Source organism: Equus quagga, chromosome 10, assembly GCF_021613505.1.
Source record: "Equus quagga isolate Etosha38 chromosome 10, UCLA_HA_Equagga_1.0, whole genome shotgun sequence".
Classification (NCBI taxonomy): domain Eukaryota; kingdom Metazoa; phylum Chordata; class Mammalia; order Perissodactyla; family Equidae; genus Equus; species Equus quagga.
Genome location: NC_060276.1, coordinates 67,914,739 through 67,935,989, shown reverse-complemented (window position 1 = coordinate 67,935,989; position 21,251 = coordinate 67,914,739). Strand labels below are relative to the sequence as shown.

At 43.3% G+C, this 21,251-nt stretch overlaps 1 protein-coding gene across 1 annotated transcript in view; it reads right to left on the bottom strand.

Moving 5' to 3' along the window:
• Positions 1-4,104: 4,104 nt before the first annotated feature.
• Positions 4,105-21,251, bottom strand: part of HDAC8 (histone deacetylase 8) — a 199,785-nt gene continuing 182,638 nt past the window's right edge. The window contains exon 11 of the mRNA XM_046674169.1: positions 4,105-4,671. Coding sequence (XP_046530125.1) covers positions 4,649-4,671 — 23 coding nt within the window. The 3' untranslated portion in view covers positions 4,105-4,648. The remainder of the gene's footprint in view (positions 4,672-21,251) is intronic.

Genomic DNA, 21,251 nt, shown 5'->3' with positions numbered 1-21,251 from the left:
AGGGCAGGGTGGCTACTTTAGATGGGTGGCCAGGGTATTTTATTGAGGTAGCGACACTGTGGCTGAGAACTGAATGAGAAGGATTTGGTCTGTGGAGGATCTGGGCATTCCAGGCAGAAGGACGAGCACGTGCAGAGACCCTGAGGCGAGGGGCCCCTGTCTTAGAGGGTTCAGTTCATGTCTGTCTTTACCTCTACATCTGTAGATCTCATCCTTTTGGGGATCACAAAAACCCCTTTGAATGTTGAGAATCTGATAATAACTATGGCTCTTTGCCCCAGATGAATGTACAAATGCACAGTCACACGAATTTGCATACTATTTCCCTAATTCCTGAAGCCAGGAAACCTCTGGAAGACTCCCTGCCCAGACTGGGTTCCCATTCAGCCCAGGAGCAGTATCTAATACTGCTTTCTAGTATGTACTCTACTATGTGTTTCCCTTCATTATCTCTTTGATCCTTCGAAACCTCCCCACGGAGTAGGTTCAGGTATTGTCCCCATTTGACAGATGAGGAGACTAAGGCTCAGAGAGAGAGAGTTACTTGGCCTATGTCACATAGCTAGTGAGTGACAGGGAGGGGACTTCAACAGAGGCAGTCTGAGGCCCAGGTGCATATGTTGCACACATGCCAAAGCCCTGCTGGGCAGCGTGGGGCCCGGCACTGAGCAGGAGGCCTGGGGTCTTGTCCTTGGCAGACGCAACGGGGGAGGAGCTGCTGGAGCTTTCTGCGTAGGGGCTTAGAGATGTGGAGACCCGCTCCGCCTAGATGGCTGTTTGCTTTCCTTCTTTCTTGTCCTCCCCTTCTTCTTTTTTTGGTTGAATGACAATATTTGATTTTCTTATAAAGTCTTTCTGCTTTAGAAAGAGTCTTTTAAATATAGAATTGGAAATATACTGCTCTTTCTGCGACAGCTCACGGTGAAGGCAGCAGAGGCAGATCCACCCCCCAAAGGGAAACTGGCTTGGGATTTTTCCGTTGGTTTAAAAAAAAATTATTTATTTACTTTTTTTTGGACCAGGTAAGACATTCACATGGTTCAAAAATCAAAAGGTACAGAAAGGAACATAGTGCAAGTCCCCCTCACTCCCCTGCCACCTGTCACCTGGTTCCCCTGCCTGGAGGCAACTGAGGTGCTCTAGTTTCTTGTGTATCGTTCCAAAGATGTTTTATGCAAATATGGGCATATCCTATATATATATATATATATATATATATATATATATATATACACATATATATATATATTCTTTTTTAAATGGTTGTTTTCTTAACCCTTGAGTTGCAGACACAGACTAAACTCTCTGGCCTCTGTGCGTGCCTTGCAGACAGTGGAGGTCAGCGGGGCTCCCAGGATCCCGGGAGCACTGGGTTTCCCTCAGAGGTTGGCCTTTCCAGGCCCGTGTTCATGGCAGGCCCTCCTGCATACAATGCTTTAGACTCTTTTCAAAGTCCTTCCATCTGTGATAGTTCACGCAGCACTCACAAAAGCCCATGAGGTGCAAGAATTATTCGCCCCACTTTATGCTAAGGAAACAGACTCAGAACGTTCGAGTAACTTGCTGAAGTGCACACAACTAATTAATGTTGTCATTGTGTGGTGAGGGCCTGGAGCAGCGTGGCTTGGTCCAGCTTGGACTTTGGAAGCAATAAGAAAGTTGTTTACTCCAAAGTCACAGTTTAAAAATATTTTGGTGGCACTAGGTGTGGGGCAGTGGAAAAAGTAAGGGAACTTGCAGTTCCAACTGGGATTGCCTCCTGGCTCTGCCACTTACAACTAGGCAAGTTACTTCACAGTTTTTAGCCTCAGTTTGCTAATCTATAAAGTGGGGATGATAATACTCGCCCAGCAGGGTGGATAGTGACATACTATAAATGAAAGCAATTTGTAAAATGGGACATATTCCAATGATTGCTTTGCATCATTGTTATGGTTATTATGGCTGGTCCTTGCAGGTACAAAGGCAGCCATTTCCTGAAGGGAAGGCAGGCTCACACTGGGTACAAAGTTGCCTCAGCCTCAAGCCACCTTTAGCTAAAAAGACCCTCTCCAACCCAGTGAATTGTTAATCGGGGGCCCTGCAGCCTGACCGGTCTTCCTGGCCAGCTCAGAACCTCCTGGGTGGTTAGAACAGCCCCAGGGCCTGAGCACAAACTCTCAGTGGGTGTCTTGAATTTACTTTGATCTGTAACTTCCCTGCAGATCAATTCTTTTTTTTCTTAAAGTTTATTTATTTATTTTTCATATTATAAAACTGGAACCGTGCTTACTACAGAAAATTTGGAAAATATTGAAAAGTAGAAAGAACGAAAATTAAACTATCCTTATGCCTTCCTGCTTAATAGAAGCCCACCTCAGTTAATATTTGGGTGTATTTCTTTTCAGTCTTTTTTCCCCCAGGGGCTTATGCTAATCCTTAGCAGAGTACATTTTTTCTACCGCTTTCTTGAGGTATAATTGATATACCGAGAGCTGCACATATTTAATGTGTACAATTTGATGAGTTTAGACTGAGCAGAGCAACTCAATCTGTCTTGCTTGTTTTGTGAATGCCATGCCTAAAAATTATTAAAATTATTCCTAGTTCTATCTGATGTTTTCAAGAAGAATCAAATGAAAAGAAATCCTGAAGGCCACTGAGGTGCTGCCCCCTCTCAGGAACAGGCCTGGCCTCTGGGAGGCTCAGCAGGGGTCAGTTCCACAGCCTGCTCTGGGGAGCACCATCTGAGCCCCAGTGGTGGCGAGGAGAAGGTGGCACTGGCGGCCCAGCGGGAAAAGGTGCCTTTTCACTCGGGTCCATTCCCCTTGAAAGGAAAATGGAGCGCTAGTATTCACCACTTTACCACTCGGTTGGTGCTCGGGGCTGAGGCCTTCACAGGAATTTGGGTGATGACTTTATGGGTGGGTCACCTAGAAAGGACTGGGATAGGGGAGCTGAAACCGGACTCAGCAGCCTTTGAGATGACAAACCTTGGCGGGTGGTCTCTTGCAGGCTGGGGATTCAGAGTTCCCATTTGCCTTCTTTGGCCTCCCCCCACCCCCAACTGCCTCATTCAGCACCTCCCCCCTCTTCTATTTTTTTCATCCCCCTTCTTTTTGGTATAAGTAAGACTGCCCTTAAGCCGAGAGTGTATAATTAGAATAGTGGGCATTTGAAGTGACTGGTATTCCTAGCCAACCAGGCGCCCTGATGCTGTTTAATAAAAGCTTGGCTATTCCCATCTCGGGACACTGGTTCAAGGCTTTTTCCACTCCCTTCTGCGGAATGCCCTCCCCACCCCCCTAGAGGCCTGGGGAAATACAACTCACCCTACAAGGCCTGGCTCAAATATCAGCCCCTTTGAAATGCTCCACGATGCCGCCCTGGCGGGGCGACTTGCTCTCTCCTCAGTGCTCCCACAGCTCTGGATTCATGTGGGTGACAGAACACAAAATTAGTTGGGATCTGGTTCTTTCCCTCCTCCCTTGCCTTGTCTGGGAGTTCCTAGACAGCCAGGATGGGGCCGTGTCTGTCTCCTATCCCAGTGCCAGTAGTTGGAAGAACTTCATAAACATTTGGTGAATCAAATTACGAAATCATGACGTTTGGCTGCCCCTTCTGCTTTCTCATCTCTCATTACCCTCATCCGCATTTTGCCATCTTGCCTTCTCCCCCGAGGTTACAGTAACACCAACGCATCACAACGGAAATCCCATTTTCATCAAGTGCGCTGACTGTCTACACTTGACTGGGAAGTATCCTCTCCACTCATCAAAATGCCCCTCTTCGATCTGCCTTGCCAGCTGCCCTTCTCCTCCCTGAACTGCTCCTCAGGCAGCGATAGCCCCTCCCCGGGTGCCAGCAAGACCTACTCCATGGTTGCAGCGTCTGTATTCCCGTGAGCGCCCAGGACAGTCCCCAGCACAGGACAGAGCTTGGCCTTCTGTCCCCAGGACTTAGTGGGGACACAGTAGTTCCTCAGTGGGCTCCAGCACTCAGAGTCAGCCTCCCAGCCTGGGCCAGAGCGAACATAGAAGCAGCAGGGTTATTCTTGATGCTTCAGTGAGAGGAAATGTGTCAGAACTGTGTGTGGCACTTTAGAATGACAATGGGACAAAGAGGCAGGTTTTCAAAGATTTTATTAAAAAACAAAATAGGCCCATAATCCTAAAAACAACACAGGTGGACTTCTCCCCTCCTCCCAGTCTGCTACCCAGAACCCCTCCCCCAAGGCTGTCCCTGGATAGGAGTGAGGCCCAAACCCTGCCTCTTAGCTGCCCCCTGCCCCACAAACTGGTGACCAAAGCTCCGTGCTTTCCTCCAGTTTCTGATCTGCCTCCTCTAAGAAAGTAAAAATCCCCCCTCCCCAACTCACTTAAAAATAATTTTCAAAGATTAAAAATGGCATTTGTGTGTTTTTTAAAAATAAACACTTTAAATGTTGGAAATCTCCCTCTTCCACTAGGCCTAGTTGAGGCCTCTGGGGTGCCTGCCTGCCTCACCCCAGGAGGCCAGCTGCCACTTGGTGCCCCTTGGAAATTTTCAGGAAGTAATTTCTTCCAAATTTCCCCTGCAGTCACAAATTCCACACACTGCTCGCATAAACACGCTGTCTTCATTACAGGCACTGCTCCTCGGCTCTGGAAACCTGATCTCTTTTTGTCAACTAGACCACATGCTTCAGATTCCCTGCAAACAGGAGAGAAAACAAAATTCAAATTCAGGTAACATATGTGACTTATTCTTCAAGAAAGCTGTTTAAAAAAAAAGCACTTGCATTTTGGGGCTTGTTCTCTTGCTGCTATTGGGAATCCTGAGACCCCAAATATGAACAGGCCCAGCCCAGCCTGCTGGATGCTGAGAGACCCAGCCACCCCAGCATCCGCCAGCCACCCACCCACCAGAAATGTGAGCGGGGCCGTTGACAGGCAGATGACCGCCGTGCTTGGTGAACCGAGCCGAAACCAGCAGAAGAACTGCCCAGCTGAGCCCAGCCCAACTGCCGATCCACAGAGTCATGAGCTAAACAAACGGTTAAGTCACACACACACACACACACACTCAGCTGACACTTTTCAGAGTTCACACTTCACCAACAGCATCAGATCTTCCCCCACCCTCAACCTTTCCCCCCTCATTAGCAGGGTACAACCCTCCTAGCCATTTTCTCTTGTGAGTACCTGTGAAATATGAGTTGGGGGCTTTCCCCTGCCCTCAGGCCTAAGAGTCTTTAAAGGGAAAGCGATCACTTGAACTCCTACAGGACTGGGCTCTAGGAATGAAAGTTTGCTCACTTGGTCCCCCCGCAGTCTTCGCCTTGCCCCATTTCCCCAAGCTGGAACACTGGGCTCCAAACCCTACTGACCATTTCCCCCTTGAAACAGGAAGAATGCTCCATGAGGGTAGGGGCCTGAGCTGTCTTACTTTTGGTTGATCTCCAAAGTCTAGCACAGTGCCTCACACACAGTAGATGCTCAATAAATGGCTGAATGAATGGATGGAGAAAGGAAGGAAGGAAATAAAAAACAAAGCAGCACCCACTTGGTTATCTAGTTTTATTTTTAATTTTTAAATTAACATACAGTAAGCTTGACTTTTCTTTGTATGTGCAGTTCTATGATTTTGAACAGTCCCATTACCCTCTCAAATTCCCCGTCCTATCCTTTTGCAGTCACATCCTCCCCTCCCCCTCTTACCACCTGGCAATCACTGACCTATTCTCCATCACTGTAAGTGTTGTCTTTTCGAGAATGTCATATAAATGGAATCAAACAGTATGTAACCTTTTAAGACTGGCTTCTTTCACACAGCATAATGCCTTTGAGTTTCATGCAAATTTTTAGGTGTATCATTAGTTCAATCCTTTTTGTTTTGGGGGTACTTAGCTTTTTAATTTTAAAATTATTATACATTTACAGGAAGTTGCAAAAAAATAAAAACAAAAACAAGAAGTACTGAGAGGTACCCTTAAGCAAGTTTCTCCAAGTGGCACTATCTTACAAAATCATTATTTAATATCAATATCACGGGGCCGGCCCCCTGGCCGAATGGTTAAGTTTGCGTGCTCTGCTTCAGTGGCCCAGGATTTCACTGGTTTGGATCCTGGGCGTGGACATGGCACCGCTCATCAGTCCACACTGAGGCGGCGACCCACACAGCACAACCACAGGCACTCACAACTAGAATATACAACTATGTACTGGGGGGCTTTGGGGAGAAGAAGAAAAAGAAAATGAAGAAGATTGGCAACAGTTGCCAGCTCAGCTGCCCATCTTAAAAAAAAAAAATCACGGGCTGGCCCCGTGGCTGAGTGGTTAAGTTTGTGCGCTCCGCTGCAGGCGGCCCAGTGTTTCATTGGTTTGAATCCTGGGCGCAGACATGGCACTGCTCATCAAGCCATGCTGAGGCAGCGTCCCACATGCCACAACTAGAAGGACCTACGACGAAGAATATACAACTATGCCCCAGGGGGCTTTGGGGAGAAAAAGGAAAAAAATTAAAAAAATAATCTTAAAAAATCAAAACTAGAAAATTGACATTGGTACAATTCACAGACCATCTTCAGATTTTACGTTTTACATGCATTTATTTGTGTGTGTGTTTAAGTGTATTGTTCTATGTAATTTTATCAGGTGTAGATTCGTGTAACCCCCACCACAAGAAGATACAGAACCATTCCATCACCACAAAGATCTCCCTCACGTTACCCTGTTACAGTAACTCCCCTCCCCATCCCTAAGCCCTGACAACCGTTAATCTGGTCTCTGGCTCTATAATTTTGTCATTTTGAGAATGTGATATAAATGGAATCATACAGTATATAACCTTTTGAGACTGGCTTTTTTCACTCAGCGTACTGCCCTGAGATCCATCCAAGTTGTTGTGTGCGTTGTTTGTTCCTTTTTATCGCAGAGTAGTGTTCCATGGTGTGGACACAGCACAGTTTGTTTAACCATGCACCCATCAAAGGACAGCTGGGTTGTTTCCAGGTTTTGACTGTTACACACAAAGCTGCTATGAACATTCATGTACAAGTTTTTGTGTGAACGTAGTTTTCATTTCTCTGGGAAACACGCCAGAGAGTACAACTGCCGGGTCATATGGTAGTTGCATGTTTAGTTTTTGGAAGAAACTGCCAAACTGTTTTCCAGAGTGGCCATACCATTTTGCATTCCCACCAGCAATGTATGGGGGATCTAGTTTCTTAGCCTTCTTATCAGCATTCGGTAGTGTCACTAATTTTTATTTTGGCCATTCTGATGCATGTAGGGATCCCTCATTGTGGTTTCAATTTGCATCTTCCTGATGGCTAATGATGTTGACCATCTTTTCATGTGCTTATTTGCTGTCTGCATATCCTCTTCATGTCTTTTGCTAATTGGATTTTTTTTTTTACTGTTGAGTTTGGAGAGTCCTTTATACATTCTAGATACAAATCTGTTGTTGGATATATGATTTGCAAATATTTTATCTCAGTTGTGTAACTTGTCTTTTCATTCTCTTAAATCTTGCAAAGCAAAAGTTAATTTTTTGGATCATGCTTTTGGTGTTTTAAACCCCTAAGCTCACAATCTCTGGATAATCTTTGATTCTTCATCTTTTAGTTCAAGCCCCTTCCACATCTTATGAGTTGCCAAGCCTGATCTTAAGAGTCTCTCAAATCCACCCTCTCCTTTCTATTTCACTGTCTCTACCTTAGTCGCATCTCTCATCCCACAGGTCACTGCAACAGCCTCTAACTGGTGCTTCGGCTTCTGGAGCTTTCCTCCATACAATTGCTAGCTGTGAGCACATGCCTCCCCCTGCTCCAGAAACACTTTAGCAGCTCCCGACTACCTATGAATGAAGTCCCACACCTTAGCTTAAACGCACTCATGCATACTTTCCTATCTCCATGTGGGCCTTTGCTTGTGTTGTTGCCTTTGCTGAGGAAAACCAACAGGGGATCCTGGTGCAGAGCTAGGGTCTTTCCATCTGCAAGTACAGCCTGAGCTTGATGAATGAGTCAATGGATGGATGAACAAAATTCCATGTCCAAGTGTTCCCACAACATATGTTCACAGAAAGGAAAGGTGGGTGCTGTATTCTCTGCTGCTCTGTCTCACTCTCCAGTTACATTTGGAGCCAATTAAGAAAAACAACAGAAATTATTTCTACCAAAAGTTGATGATGAGCAATATTGAGTTTGGGTAACAATAAAAATGTAACCTTAAATAATGCCCATTGTTTTTCCCTCACATCTAGCTTCTCCAGCAGTGGGCGGCAGCCTGAGAAAATTCTAAAGTCCAGCATGGTCTGGGGCCTGGGGAGACACAGAGTACAGACAAGAGGGGGCAAAGTCAAACGCCTATAGAGGCCAAGAATGTACTGTATGTGAGTCAAGCAGACGGGGCTGGGGGGGTGTTGGCAAGACACATGGAGCCCTCTTGATTCTTTTTTCTTTTCCTACTTTGAATCATGACATGAGTATAAGAAATAGTTTCCTTTTTCCTTAACTCTATTACAAAAGAAAACAAAACCAAAACAGTGTGAGATGATAAATGGAAAGTCACACTTGGCCTAGAGCAGGAGGTACAACAAAGAATGGCGAAATCTACGGCAAACAGGAAGGTACATGCTCACAAAGTGGGCAGCTGCTACTCAGCTCCAGCCATTCACTACTGTGCAGGAATGTGGACCTGGTATGACTAGATCTCTCCATTTTTCAAGAGAAGTCAGAAATTCACATTTTTATGCAAAGTTTCCAGTGTTAAACATGGACAAGTGATTTAAATTTTTAAAGAATATTGTGTGGACATTGAAGCCAAATGAAACAATTTTGGAGGCACGACATGGCTCACGGGCCCCCAGTTTGTGACCTCTGGGTTATCTCTGAGACGGTTCTTACACCTAAGGGCACCCCATTTCACTCTCAAATATCCTGGTTTGGACAATAAATTATATCGTCGCCTTACCTCTAATGTACAAGGAGTACTGAATTAGGACTCTGGAGGCCTGGCTTCTATTGATTCACTGACTGACTCATTTGTTCATCCACTTATTCAATAAACATTTATGGAGTGTCTGTTCTTTGCCAGGTACTAGGTGCTAGTGAGCACTCTCTTTAGTCTTTCTTTTTTGAATCAACAGACTTTATTTTTAGAGTAGTTTTAGGTTTACGGAAAAACTGAGCAGAAAGTCTAGAGAGCTCGCGTATCCCCCCTAACCCCACTTCCACCCTGGCAGGCAGTTGCCCCTATGATTAATATCTTGCATTGGTATGGTACATCTGTTACAGTTGATGCATGAATACTGATACATTATTGTTAAGTCAAGTCTGTAGTTTACACTAGGGTTCACTCGTTTTTGTTTTTGTTTTTTTTTTTTTTTGGAAGATTAGCCTGAGCTGACATCTGCTGTCAATCCTCCTCTTTTTGCTGAGGAAGGCTGGCTCTGAGCTAACATCTGTGCCCATCTTTCTCTACTTTATATGTGGGACGCCTACCACAGCATGGCTTGACAAGCGGTGCCATGTCCGCACCCGGGATCCAAACCGCGAAGCCCGGGCCGCTGAAGTGGAATGTGCGAACTTAACCGCTGCGCCACCGGGCCGGCCCCTAGGGTTCGCTCTTGGTGTTGTACAATTCTATGAGTTTTGACGAGTGTATACTGTTATGTATCCACTGTTACAGTAGCACATGGGATAGTTTTACTGCCCTAAAAATCCTGTGCTCCACCTATTCCTCCCTCCCTTCCTTCCCCAAAAGCCCTGGCAACTTTTATCTTTTTATCGTTTCAATAGTTTTGCCTTTTCCAGAATGTCATATGGTTGGAACCGTACAGTATGGAGCCTTCTCAGACTGGCTTCCTTACTTAGCAATACCAAGTTAAGGTTCCTCCATGTCTTTTTGGAGCTTGTTAGCTCATTTCTTTTTAGCACTGAAAAATATTCCATTGTCTGGATGTACCGTAGTTTGGTTCTCCATTCACCTACTGAAGGACATCTTGGTTGCTTCCAAGTTTTGGCACTTATGAACACAGCTGCTATAAAGATTCACGTGCAGGTTTTTGTGTGGACACGAGTTTTCAACTTATTCGAGTAAATAGCAAGGAGCACAATTGCTGGATTGTATGTTAAAACTATGTTTAGCTTTGGAAGAAACAGCCAAACTGTCTTCCAAAGTGGCTGTACCGTTTTGCATGCCCACCAGAATGAATGAGAGTCCCTGTTGCGTTACATCCTCACCAGCGTTTGGGGTTGTCAGTGTTTTGGTTTTAGCTATTTTAATAGATATGTAGTGGTATCTCATTGTTTTACTTTGCAATTCCTTAGTGACATGATAGTGAGTATATTTTCATACACTTACTTGCTGTCTGTAAATCTTCCTTAGTGAGGTGGATGTTAAGGTCTTTGGCCCATTTTTTAATTGGCTTCCTTGTTTTCCTAGTGTTGAATTTTAAGCGTTTTTTCTCTATTTTGGATATCAGTCCTTTACCGGATGTGTTTTGCTAATATTTCTCTCAATCTGTGGCCTGGCTTTTTATTCTTGTAATCTTTATTAATTTTTATAAAGATTTTATTTTTTCTTTTTCTCCCCAAAGCCCCCGGGTACACAGTTGTGTATTTTTAGTCATGGGTCCTTCTAGCTGTGGCATGTGGGACGCCGCCTCAGCATGGCTTGATGAGCGGTGCTGTGTCTGTGCCCAGGATTTGAACTGGTGAAACCCTGGGCCGCCGAAGTGGAGAGTGAACTTAACCACTCGGCCATGGGTGGCCCCTCTTATAATCTTTAGTCTGTTGTCCAATAGAATTTTCTGGGATGAGGGAGATGTTCTATATCTATGCTACCCAATATGGTAGGCACTAGCTACATGTGGCTACTGAGTACTTGAAATGTGGCTAGTGCAAGCAAGGAACTGAATTTTAAATTTTATTTAATTTTAATTAACTTAAATTTAAATGGCCACATGTGGCTAGTGGTGACTGTACTGGACAGTGCAGATATAGAGCACTTGCCTTGTGCTTTTTTTTCTTTCATGACATTGACTAGGGGTCATCTGTATTTTCTCCTTCATTTATAACCTCCCTTTCAATCCATTAGCAAGTCTCGTCAATTCCACTTCCACAATATATTCCAAATCCACTCACTGCTCTCCATCCATCATTGCTATAACTTTACCCCAAACCACCATCACCCTTTGCATGGATGATGCTAATAGCCTCAAAATTGCTCTCCTTGCTTCCATCATTGTCCCCTACAACCTACTCTCTACATAAGAGCCACAGTATTCTGTTAAAACTTAGGTCAGAGCACATCACTCCTACGCTCAAAACCCTCTATGGCTTCCAATCACACCTAGAATAAAATGCAAACTACTGAGCTACCAAGCCCTGCAGGGTCTGGGCCTTGTCTCCTGTCTGCTGCCACCACCCTCCTTGCTCACTCTGTTTTAGCCACGTGGGGCTTCTTTGTTTTGCTGGAACACATGCCATTTTTCCCTCTTCAGGATCCCCCCTTCTTTGTACTCGCTATTACTTCCGCCCGGAATGCTCTGTCCCTGGATATTCCCATTTCTGACTCTGCTCATCATTCAGGTCTCAATTCAAAAGTCACCTCTGAGAGGCCTTATGACCACCCAATCTAAGTGGCCACCCCCCAGTCACTCATTTTCCATCACATCCTCCTGTTTTCTTTTCTTCTATGCACTGAGCACACTAAGAACATTGTGTGTGTTTATTGGCTTGTTGTCTGTCTCCCCTCACAAGCTCTGTGTGGTGGGGACCTGGTCATCACTCTGTTGTTAGTGCCCTCCACTAGGCCTGCCACACAATAGGTCCTCTATAAATATTCAGTGGAAGCATGAACATCTGTGGAGCTACAGGGCAGCTGATAAAGCATTTTTCCATTCAGTCCACAGAAGCTTAGAGTGTGGTCATTGCTCTCAAGACCCTTATAGATGTGTGAGCTGCCAACATACACTTACAAAAGGCACATGCCTGCCACCAGGCTAAGTGGCAAATGAGTTCTGAAGACAGTCGGCATCATAGCAATTTGGAGGAATGCTAGGGGTGATCCCAGAACACTTGGAGGCTAAGTGGCGCCACAGAAGAAGAGAGAAGTAAACTTAGGACTGTTGAAAAGGGTTTCCGAAACTTCCATCACATGAGTACCCCTTTAAAGAATACTGTCATATCTATTTAACATCTGTATTAATAGTAACAATATTCTTTATATCAACTCACTTTAAAAATTTTAATACCTATTTTGGCCTCATCTATCCTAAGCAATAATAATAATAGCAATAATAATAATAACAAAGAACAGACCTGATGTGCTTAGTACATTTTAAAATACACATTAAAATCTGACTGTTAAAATGAAAAATGTCTTTGTGTCACCTCCAATTGTCTCTCATAGAGAGGTACACGAGGCACATTTTGGGAAAGTCATTGTAGGGATTGCTCTCGGACAGCTGGTGCCCAGGCTGCTCTGCTGCCATCAGCCTCCAGCATCTGCGGATCTTGGATGGTGCACCCCCTCCCCTGCCCTATCCAGCTCCCTCAGCCCAGTCCGGTCCCCGTCTCTGTCCTCTTCACAAGCCTTTATTGCAGTTGACAATGGGCTAGGCTCTGTGCTGGGTGCTGGGACCACAGAGGAGAACAAGACCCATTTCTTGCCCTCAAGGAGCTCTCAGTCTGACGAGGAAGGCATGTATGGAGACAAACACCTCCCAGTCCATAGCAACAAGGCCAGTCTGTACAGAGTGCCGAGGGCATACAGAGAGGGCATGGAAGACCTCACAGAGGAGGTGGCATCTTGAAGGGCAAAGGGGGAGAGAATGTTCCAGGCAGCAGGAACAGAGCAGGAGGTATAATGGCAACTGCAAAGTTTTTGTGGCCAGAGCACAGGATGAGCATCGGGGAGGTGGGGCAGAGGCTGGAGAGATGGCAGAGGCCAGATCGCCAAGTGTCTAAGAAGACCATGGTTTTATCCCAGAGGCCACAGGGAGCTCTGATTTTAAGATGGGGAGGAGGCCCATCTAGTGTGATCTAAGGCTAGAGAAAGTTTCCCGGGGGCTGCCCCATCACGACCAGGCTTGAGGGTCTCACTTTCTACCTGGGAACAAAGGCAGAACAAAGAATTTCTATGAAGCCTTGGGCATGTGCTGATATGGACGGCTGATTTAATTTTTAGCTCTTAATTGTCAACCGTATTGCTTGCCTTGGAATGTAGATCCCTCCTGTCATCAGAAAGCCTTTCAATGACAATTAAGTATAACCACCAATTACCACTTATCTGCCTCTGACCTGAATTAGAACTGAGGCTGCGGTTTAATCCCACCAGGCTTCTGCATTTACAGGATATCAGCACTTAAAGGATATTACCCTGATGGTTAGGGTGCTCTGGTCTTAGCTTGCAAGAGACTATTGCAGTCACAAACAGAATTGAAGCAATTTCTAAAATAGCCTATGATTCATTTTTTCTCCCCTCCTGTGCCTAAATCTGCTGGCTCCATGTGGAGGGATAGGCACAAGTAACTGTAGAGGTGACATCACAGGAGTGGGCTGCTTGCCTGCCAGCCAGCCAGCCTGCCTGTGGAGCTTGGCCTGGAGTGGTCTATCTGCTGGGCTCGGCCACGCCTCCCAGCCGTTTTGGAGTCACAGCTCCAGATTCTTTGGTCGATATGATTTCTCCACATTTCTTCTTCAGACAAAAATTCTGGGCCGGGAAATCCAGGATAATGGGAATAGCAGTGGTAGGAAGAATAATACAGCCTTACATCTGTATAATGCTTTAGAGCTGTGAAAGCTATTCGCTCCATTTTGCTCCACCCAAACACTGGTAGGAAATGGAAGCTGGGATTTTAGGCCTGAACTGAAGACAAACTCTTGCTCTCTTGCACAAAGGAGCTAAATGCTAATATTCTCTATTCACCTTAAGGTACATCATGATTAGGCCTTGGACGCCACCAGAAGGTCAGAGAGACTCCTTTCAGTTTCTAGGTGCCTCCTGGAAGATAAATTCTCTGGGACAAATTGCCTGGCAGGCACAATTTATTAACCATGCCATCCTGATTGAGCCAGCAAGTAGTGCCAGTCTCAGCACTGCCAAATCCTTCTGCACATCCTGGTTTACAGTCCCAGTGGTCCCAAAGACCTTTACTGGAGCCAAAGGCATGGCTGCTAACTGTGGAGCCCTGAAGGTAGGGTGTGTCATGAACATCTGGAAGCGCCAACAGCTGTCAGAGTAGCTCAAGGGCCTGTGAAAGGAAAAACGGCAATTGGAGTCCCATCAGCCATCACTGGGGCTGCTGAAGGGAAGGGCCACTGAGCCCAGCTGTGGACAGCTGAGGAGCGGGGTGGAGGGACTCTTTCCTTGGAGGAGCCATAAAAATAGTTTGCTCTGTGATCTTCTAGCACCTGGCCCCGGCATAGCTTGGTGTCCGCAGTACACTATTACTACAGTCAGCAAGTGAAGCCTCGCAGCCTAGCTCCCCTCCCATGATTCGCCCGAGCATCATGACCGCCAGGCTGGAAGCCAAAAGAGTGGCACACTCTTGCTTGGCCCTTTGGTTTTAGATTAGATTTCAATGTCACTTATATGTGTGTGTGTGTCTGTGGCGGGGGTGGGGGACAATGACGGAAGCAGTGAGCCACAGATGCTCGGCAGTATTGCTAGAGGGGCAGGTGCTCCTGCTGTTGCTGCTGCCATAGCTGCTGCTGCCACCACCACATGAATTCAGAATGACCCAGCGTAAGACCATAGGTGCTGGTCAGTGCCACAAAAACGTCATCTCTGTAAACCAAGATGCTGTACTCAGGCAATTCTGTCTGTGGGAAATCTTGGCGGGGTATAAAAGCGGCCCTTTTGAAAGTTGGACCTGTAAACCTATATGTGGAAAGTGACTGGCAGAAGAGAATATCATCACCTCCAAAGCAGAGAGGCCTCCCAGCACTTGTTTTCCAGCTCACGGGGGATATGTGTGCCTATGAAAATAGATTAAGGATCACCGCCTCAGCCTGTTTTAGAGATGTGAATAAAAATCTTGGCTTGGGACTGCCTCCTCTCTGGTTGAGTGATTTTTCAATTGATTTGTATTTATTAGCTAATGAAATTAAAGTTGTAAAAATGATAACAGAAACACAATAAATCTCTCCCACAACTGGCTGTTTCTATGTCACTATGGTGCATTCCTCACTTTGATTACTTCAAAGTCTATTATTTTGTTCTCAATTATTCTGTTTTTCTGGCACTGGAGAAAATCAATTTGTTTTATTTTCTCTTATTCATGCACTCAATTATGCTCTTCGGGCACATTTAATCACTTTGATGTTTTCATTTTATGGCCCGTCTCTAGGCACTTCAGCTGCATTGCTGCCAACGGGCAAGCAGGACTAATTTGCATGTCACAATAGACTTGAAATTCTAACTCAATTTAGAAATCTTTATGAAATCTCCCTCCAAAATATGCTTGGAGCTGCAAAGAGGCAGAAGGATGTAGGTAAACCAGGAGGCTATAAAGATGCTTTCCTTTCTCAAAACATTGAATGCTTTTTGGTGGCCTGACTATGGCTTAGGGATGTCCCTGTCCAGGTACAGCAGCGGAGTCCATGGGGCGGGATGTCTGCAAAGCTTCCTCTGGAATTTTGTGGTGAGAACCCTGCAAAGGCTGCCCCTCGGCGGCAAGGCCAGGGAGGCTGGGCCTGCTTACTCTGGCATAAAACGCCCCTCAGCACTGCTGGATTTGGCGGCTGTGCTAAAGACAGCACCTGAATCTCAGTTGGTTAAAGGGCCTCTGGGTAGACTGAGAGAATTGTCAACAGTTAGGCATTCCAGAACCCTGAGTGGTTTACCTTATTTTCTCTAATGAGTTCCAACCTCCCTTTTGCCCCTTGATTATTTTAGAGCTAAAGGCTGGAGGGGAATAAGCGATATAATTGCTTTAGGCATGTAGTACTTTGGGCAAACAGAAAAAAAATGCTTAATTAAACACATTAGAGGTCTCCAACTGTTCTTCAAAAGTTCTTGGTTTGTTGTATGCAACAACAAGCAGCTCCACCAAGCAGAAGGAAAATTCCGTACTTCCTCGTCTATACTTTGGGTATGATCTTTAGCGTCTTGTGTGGAATCCCAGCTCCCTCACTTACTTGCTGTGTGATCTTATACAAGCTAATCAACCTCCCTAAACCTCAGTTCTCTCATCTGTTAAATGGAGCTGATAACATTATCTACCTCAGAGACAGATTTGCTCACCAAACTTCAATACTGTCAAGATTTTCGCCATATTCACATACCACTTGTGTGGAAACCTCTCTTACACAGACCTTTTTTTTTTTTTTAACTTAACCTCATCCTAAGCAATGATATCTATGAAATCAGAGTTTATGGGATAGTTATATTTTTTCTAATACACATTAGAACATATACATTAAACACCCCAAATCCATTCTTGTCTCAGGGTCTTTGATTCTGCTCTTCATCTAGAATGTTCTTCACCCCAAGTTTTGCAAAGCTCCTTCCCTTACTTCATTAAGCTCTATTTCCAAATGTTATCTCCTCAGGGAGGCCTTTACTGATGATCCTATCTAAAATAGCACCCCCACAAAATTTATCAGCAACTAACATTAAATATTTATTTGCTTATTGTCTATCTCCCCCATTAGAATCTAAGCTCCATGATGGGCGAGGCCTTTACCTGTCCTATTTACATCTCTATCCCCAGTGCCTAGAATAGTGCTGGCACATATAAACACTAAATACATATTTGTTGAATGAATGAAACATTAAAATAAAAAGTTAGCCTAGTGGTAACCAGGCTCCCCTTCCACTGCACTAGGGTAGTGTCAGAGAAGGCAGATTGGAAAGCTAGGACTTTCATCCCTGCTCACTGGTAAGGAGGCCCACCCACCACCGTGTTGGTAGAGGCCACATGGGGAGCAGTAACAAGGTGCCACTCCCATTCCTGGCCAGGGTGATATCAGTGGAGGTCTAGTGGGGAGCCTGAATTTCCACTCCTCCCTAGCAGTTATGAGGTTCCCCTCTTCCCCCCAGGGCTGTCAATGGCAGCTGAGTTAGGAACCTAGACTTCTACCCTCACCTGGAGGTAATGGGGTGGTGCCCCCCTCCCCTGCCAGCATAGTGTCAGAGGAAGCCTGCTAAAACAGAAGACTTAAATAAGATGCCAGGTTTCATAAAAATATCTAAAGTGTTCAGGATATAACAGAAAATCACTCACACCAAGCACAGGAAACTCTCAACTTGAATAAGAAAAAGACAATCAACAGATGCCAACTAGAGATGACACAGATGTTGGAAATATCTGGCAAGGAGTTTAAAGCAGTCATCATAAAAATACGTTAATGAGCAATTATGAACATGCTTGAAACAAATGAAGAAATAAAGTCTCAGTAAAAAAAAAAAGAAGAGATCAGGGAGGAAAAAAAAGAGGAAGATTGGCAATAGATGTTAGGGTGAATCTTTATTTGCAAAAAACCCCCAAACAAACCCAAAATAAATAGAAGAAATAAATAAAAACTAAATGGAAATTTTAGAACTGAAAAATACAATAAGTGAAATAAAAAAACTCAACACATGGGCTCAACAGCGGAATGGAGGGGGCAGAGGAAGAATCCGTAAACTGGAATACAGAGCAATAGAAATTACCCAATTTGAACAAAAGACAAAAATTAGTCTGAAAACATGAGCAGAACCTCAGGGACCATATCACACTATGACAAAAGATCTAACATTCATATCACCAAAGTCCCAGAGGGAGAGGAGAAAGAGGGTGGGACTGAAAAAGTATTTAAAGAAATAATGGCTAAAGATTTCCCAAATTTGGCAAAAGACATAAACCTACAGATTCAAGAAGGTGACTGAACTCCAAACTGGATAAACCCAAAGAAATCCATGCCAAGCCCCATCATAATCAAATTTCTGAAAACTAAAGAAAAAGAGAAAATCTGAAAGGCAGCAAAACAGAAACAAAGCCTTACCCATAAGGGAAAGATGATTCAAATGACAGTGGTTTTCTCATCAAAAACCATGGAGGCCAGAAGGAGGTGGCATAACATTTTTCAGGTGCTGAAAGAAAATAACTGCTAACTCAGAATTCTATATCCATTGAAAATATCCTTCAGGAATGAAGGGGAAATAATAAGGATATTCTCAGAGGAAGGAAAATAGAGAATTTGTTGCCACCAGACCCACCCTAAAAGAATAGCTAAAGCAAGTTTTTGAAATGGAAAGGAAATGATAGAAGAAGGAATCATGGAACATCAGGAGGGAAGAAAGAACAATGAAAAGAGTGAAAATATGGGTAAATATAATAGATTTTTTCTTCTCCTCTTGAGTTTTCTAAATTATGTTTGATTACTGAAGCAAAAATTATAACACTGTCTGATGTAGTTCTAAATATAAGTAGAGGCAATATTTAAGACAATTATAAATGGTGGAGGGGAAAGGGACTTAAAAGTAGGTAAAATTTCTACACTATACTCAGACTGATAAAATGTTGACACCAGTAGACTGTGATAAGTTACATCTGTACAATATAATATATACCCAGAGCAAGCACTAAAAAGTCTATACAAAGAGATACAATCAAAACCACTGCAGATGAATCAAAATGGAATTTGAACAAAGGTGTAAGTCACCAACAGTAAAGGAAGAAGAAGAAAACAGAGAAACAAAGAGAAAACAAAAAATAAAATGAGTGGGGCCTGCCCAGTGGTACAGCGGTTAAATTCGCATGTTCTGCTTTGGCGGCCCAGGGTTCACCAGTTTGGATCCCAGCTGTGGACGTGGCACCACTTGGCAAGCCATGCTGCGGCAAGCGTCCCACATATAAAGTGGAGGAAGATGGGTATGGATGTTAGCTCAGGGCCAGTCTTCCTCAGCAAAAAAGGGGAGGATTGGCAGCAGATGTTAGCTCAGGGCTAATTTTCCTCAAAATAAAATAAAATAAAATAAAATAAAATAAAATAAAATGGCTGATTTAACCCCTAACATATCAAAATTACATTGACTGCAATGATATAAATACACCAATTAAAAGACAAAGATTGGCAGAGTGGCTAAAAAAATGACCCAACTATATGCTGTCCATAAGAAACTCACTTCAAATATGATATAAGTAGGTTAAAAGTAAAGGGATAGAATAATATATGCCATGCAAATATTAATCAAAAGAAAGTACGAATGGCTATATTGATATCAGATAAAGTAGATTTCAGAGCAAAGAAAATTACCATGGACAGAGAGGGACATTACGTAACTGTAAAAGGGACAATCTACCAAGAAGACATAGCAATCCTAAATGTGTATGCACCAAAAACCAAAGTTTTAGAATACATGAAGCAAAAATTGATAGAGCTACAAGGAGAAATAGATAGATCCTAGAGCTGGAGACTTGAATATCCCTCTCTCAGCAATTGATAACAGAACAACCAGACAGAAAATGAGCAAGGATATAGAACTGAACAGTGCTATCAACCAACAGGATCTAATTGACATCAATAGAACAATTCCACCAAACAACAGCAGAATATACATTCTTTGCAAGTACTCACAGAACATACACCAAGATCGACCATATACTGGGCCATAAAACAAAGCTCAACAAATTGAAAATAACTGAAATTATACAGAGCATGTTTTCTGACTACAATGGTATCAAAGTAGAAATGAAAAAACCTCCTGAAAAAGAAATCTCCAGGCCCAGATGGTCTCACTGGAAAGTTCTACTAAAAAGGAGAATTAATACCAATTCTACACTATCTCTTGCAGAAAACAGAAGAGGAGGGAACACTTCTGAACTCATTTTATAAGGCCAGTCTTGCCCTGATACTGAAAGCAGATGATGACAGTATAAAAAAGGAAACTAAAGACTAACATCCCTCATGAATATAGATGTAAAATCCTTAACAAAATATTAGCAAATAGAATTCAGCAATATATATAAAAATTATACACCATGACCAAGTAGAGTTTATTCCAGGTATACAAAGCTGGTTCAATATTTGAAAATCCATGTAACCTACCACATTCAAATCCTAAAGAAAAACTACATATATATCAGTATTAGTATCAACTGACACAGAGACAGCATTTAACAGCATTTAACAAAATTCAACACCCATTTATGAAAAAACTCTCAGAAAAGTAGGAATATAGAGGAGTACTCTCCCAACTTGATAAGAAAATCTACAGAAACTTATAGCTAATACCATACTTAATAGTGAAAGACTGGATGTTTTCCTTCTAAGTTTTAGAACAAGGCAAGGATGTCTGCTCTCACCACTCTTATTCAATATAATACTGGAAATCTAAGCCAGTGCAATGAGGTAAGAAAAGGAAACAAACAAACAAAAAAAAACAGATTGGACAGGAAGAAATAAAACTGTCTCTCTTTGCAGATGATGGTGATCTATGTAGAAAATCCTAAGGAATCTACAAGAAAACACCTAGAACTAATAAACAAGTTCAGCAAGGTCACAGGATATAAGCACAATATATAAAAATTGTATTTCTATATACTAGCAATGAACACATGGAAACTAAAATGAAAAATACAGTACCTCAAACAAAGAAAAGCTTAGGTGTAAAACCTGTTCAGGATCTGTATGCTGAAAATTTTAAAATGTTGATGAAGGAAATAAAAAAAGGTATAAATAAATGGAAAGACATACCATATTCATGGATCAGAAGACTCAGCATAGTAAAGATGTCAATTCTCCTCAAATTGATATACAGGTTTAACACAATTCCTAACAAAATCACATCAAGATTCTTTGTAGATACAGACAAGATTAGGCTAAAGCTTATATGGAAAGGCAAAGGAACTAGCATAGCAAATCAATTTTGAAAAAGAAGAAAGTAAGAGGAATCACTCTGACTTTAAGATTTATTATATAGCTACAATAATTAAGACTGTGGGGAGGAACAGACACATAGATCAACAGAGCAGAAGAGAAAACCTAGAAAGACTAAGACTGAGACAGTTGCTTTGGATGGAGTGAATGAGAATTTCGGAAAGGGAGGTGGTCCTAGGGAGCTATCTGGATTTTCTGCCCTTCCGCTAGACAGAAGAGGCTCTATATGATTAGTCAAGGGAGGATCTGCTTTTCAAGACAAATGGAAGCACCCTAGAGTTACCTAAGAAAGGAAACAGTACCTGAGACATTTAAAATACTCACTCTTCAGTCTCTTATTTTTCCAGCTGTGTGCAGGTGCAGTGACCAGATTTTGTAAACCAAAAATTGGGACATAAGGTCCAATTATAAGATT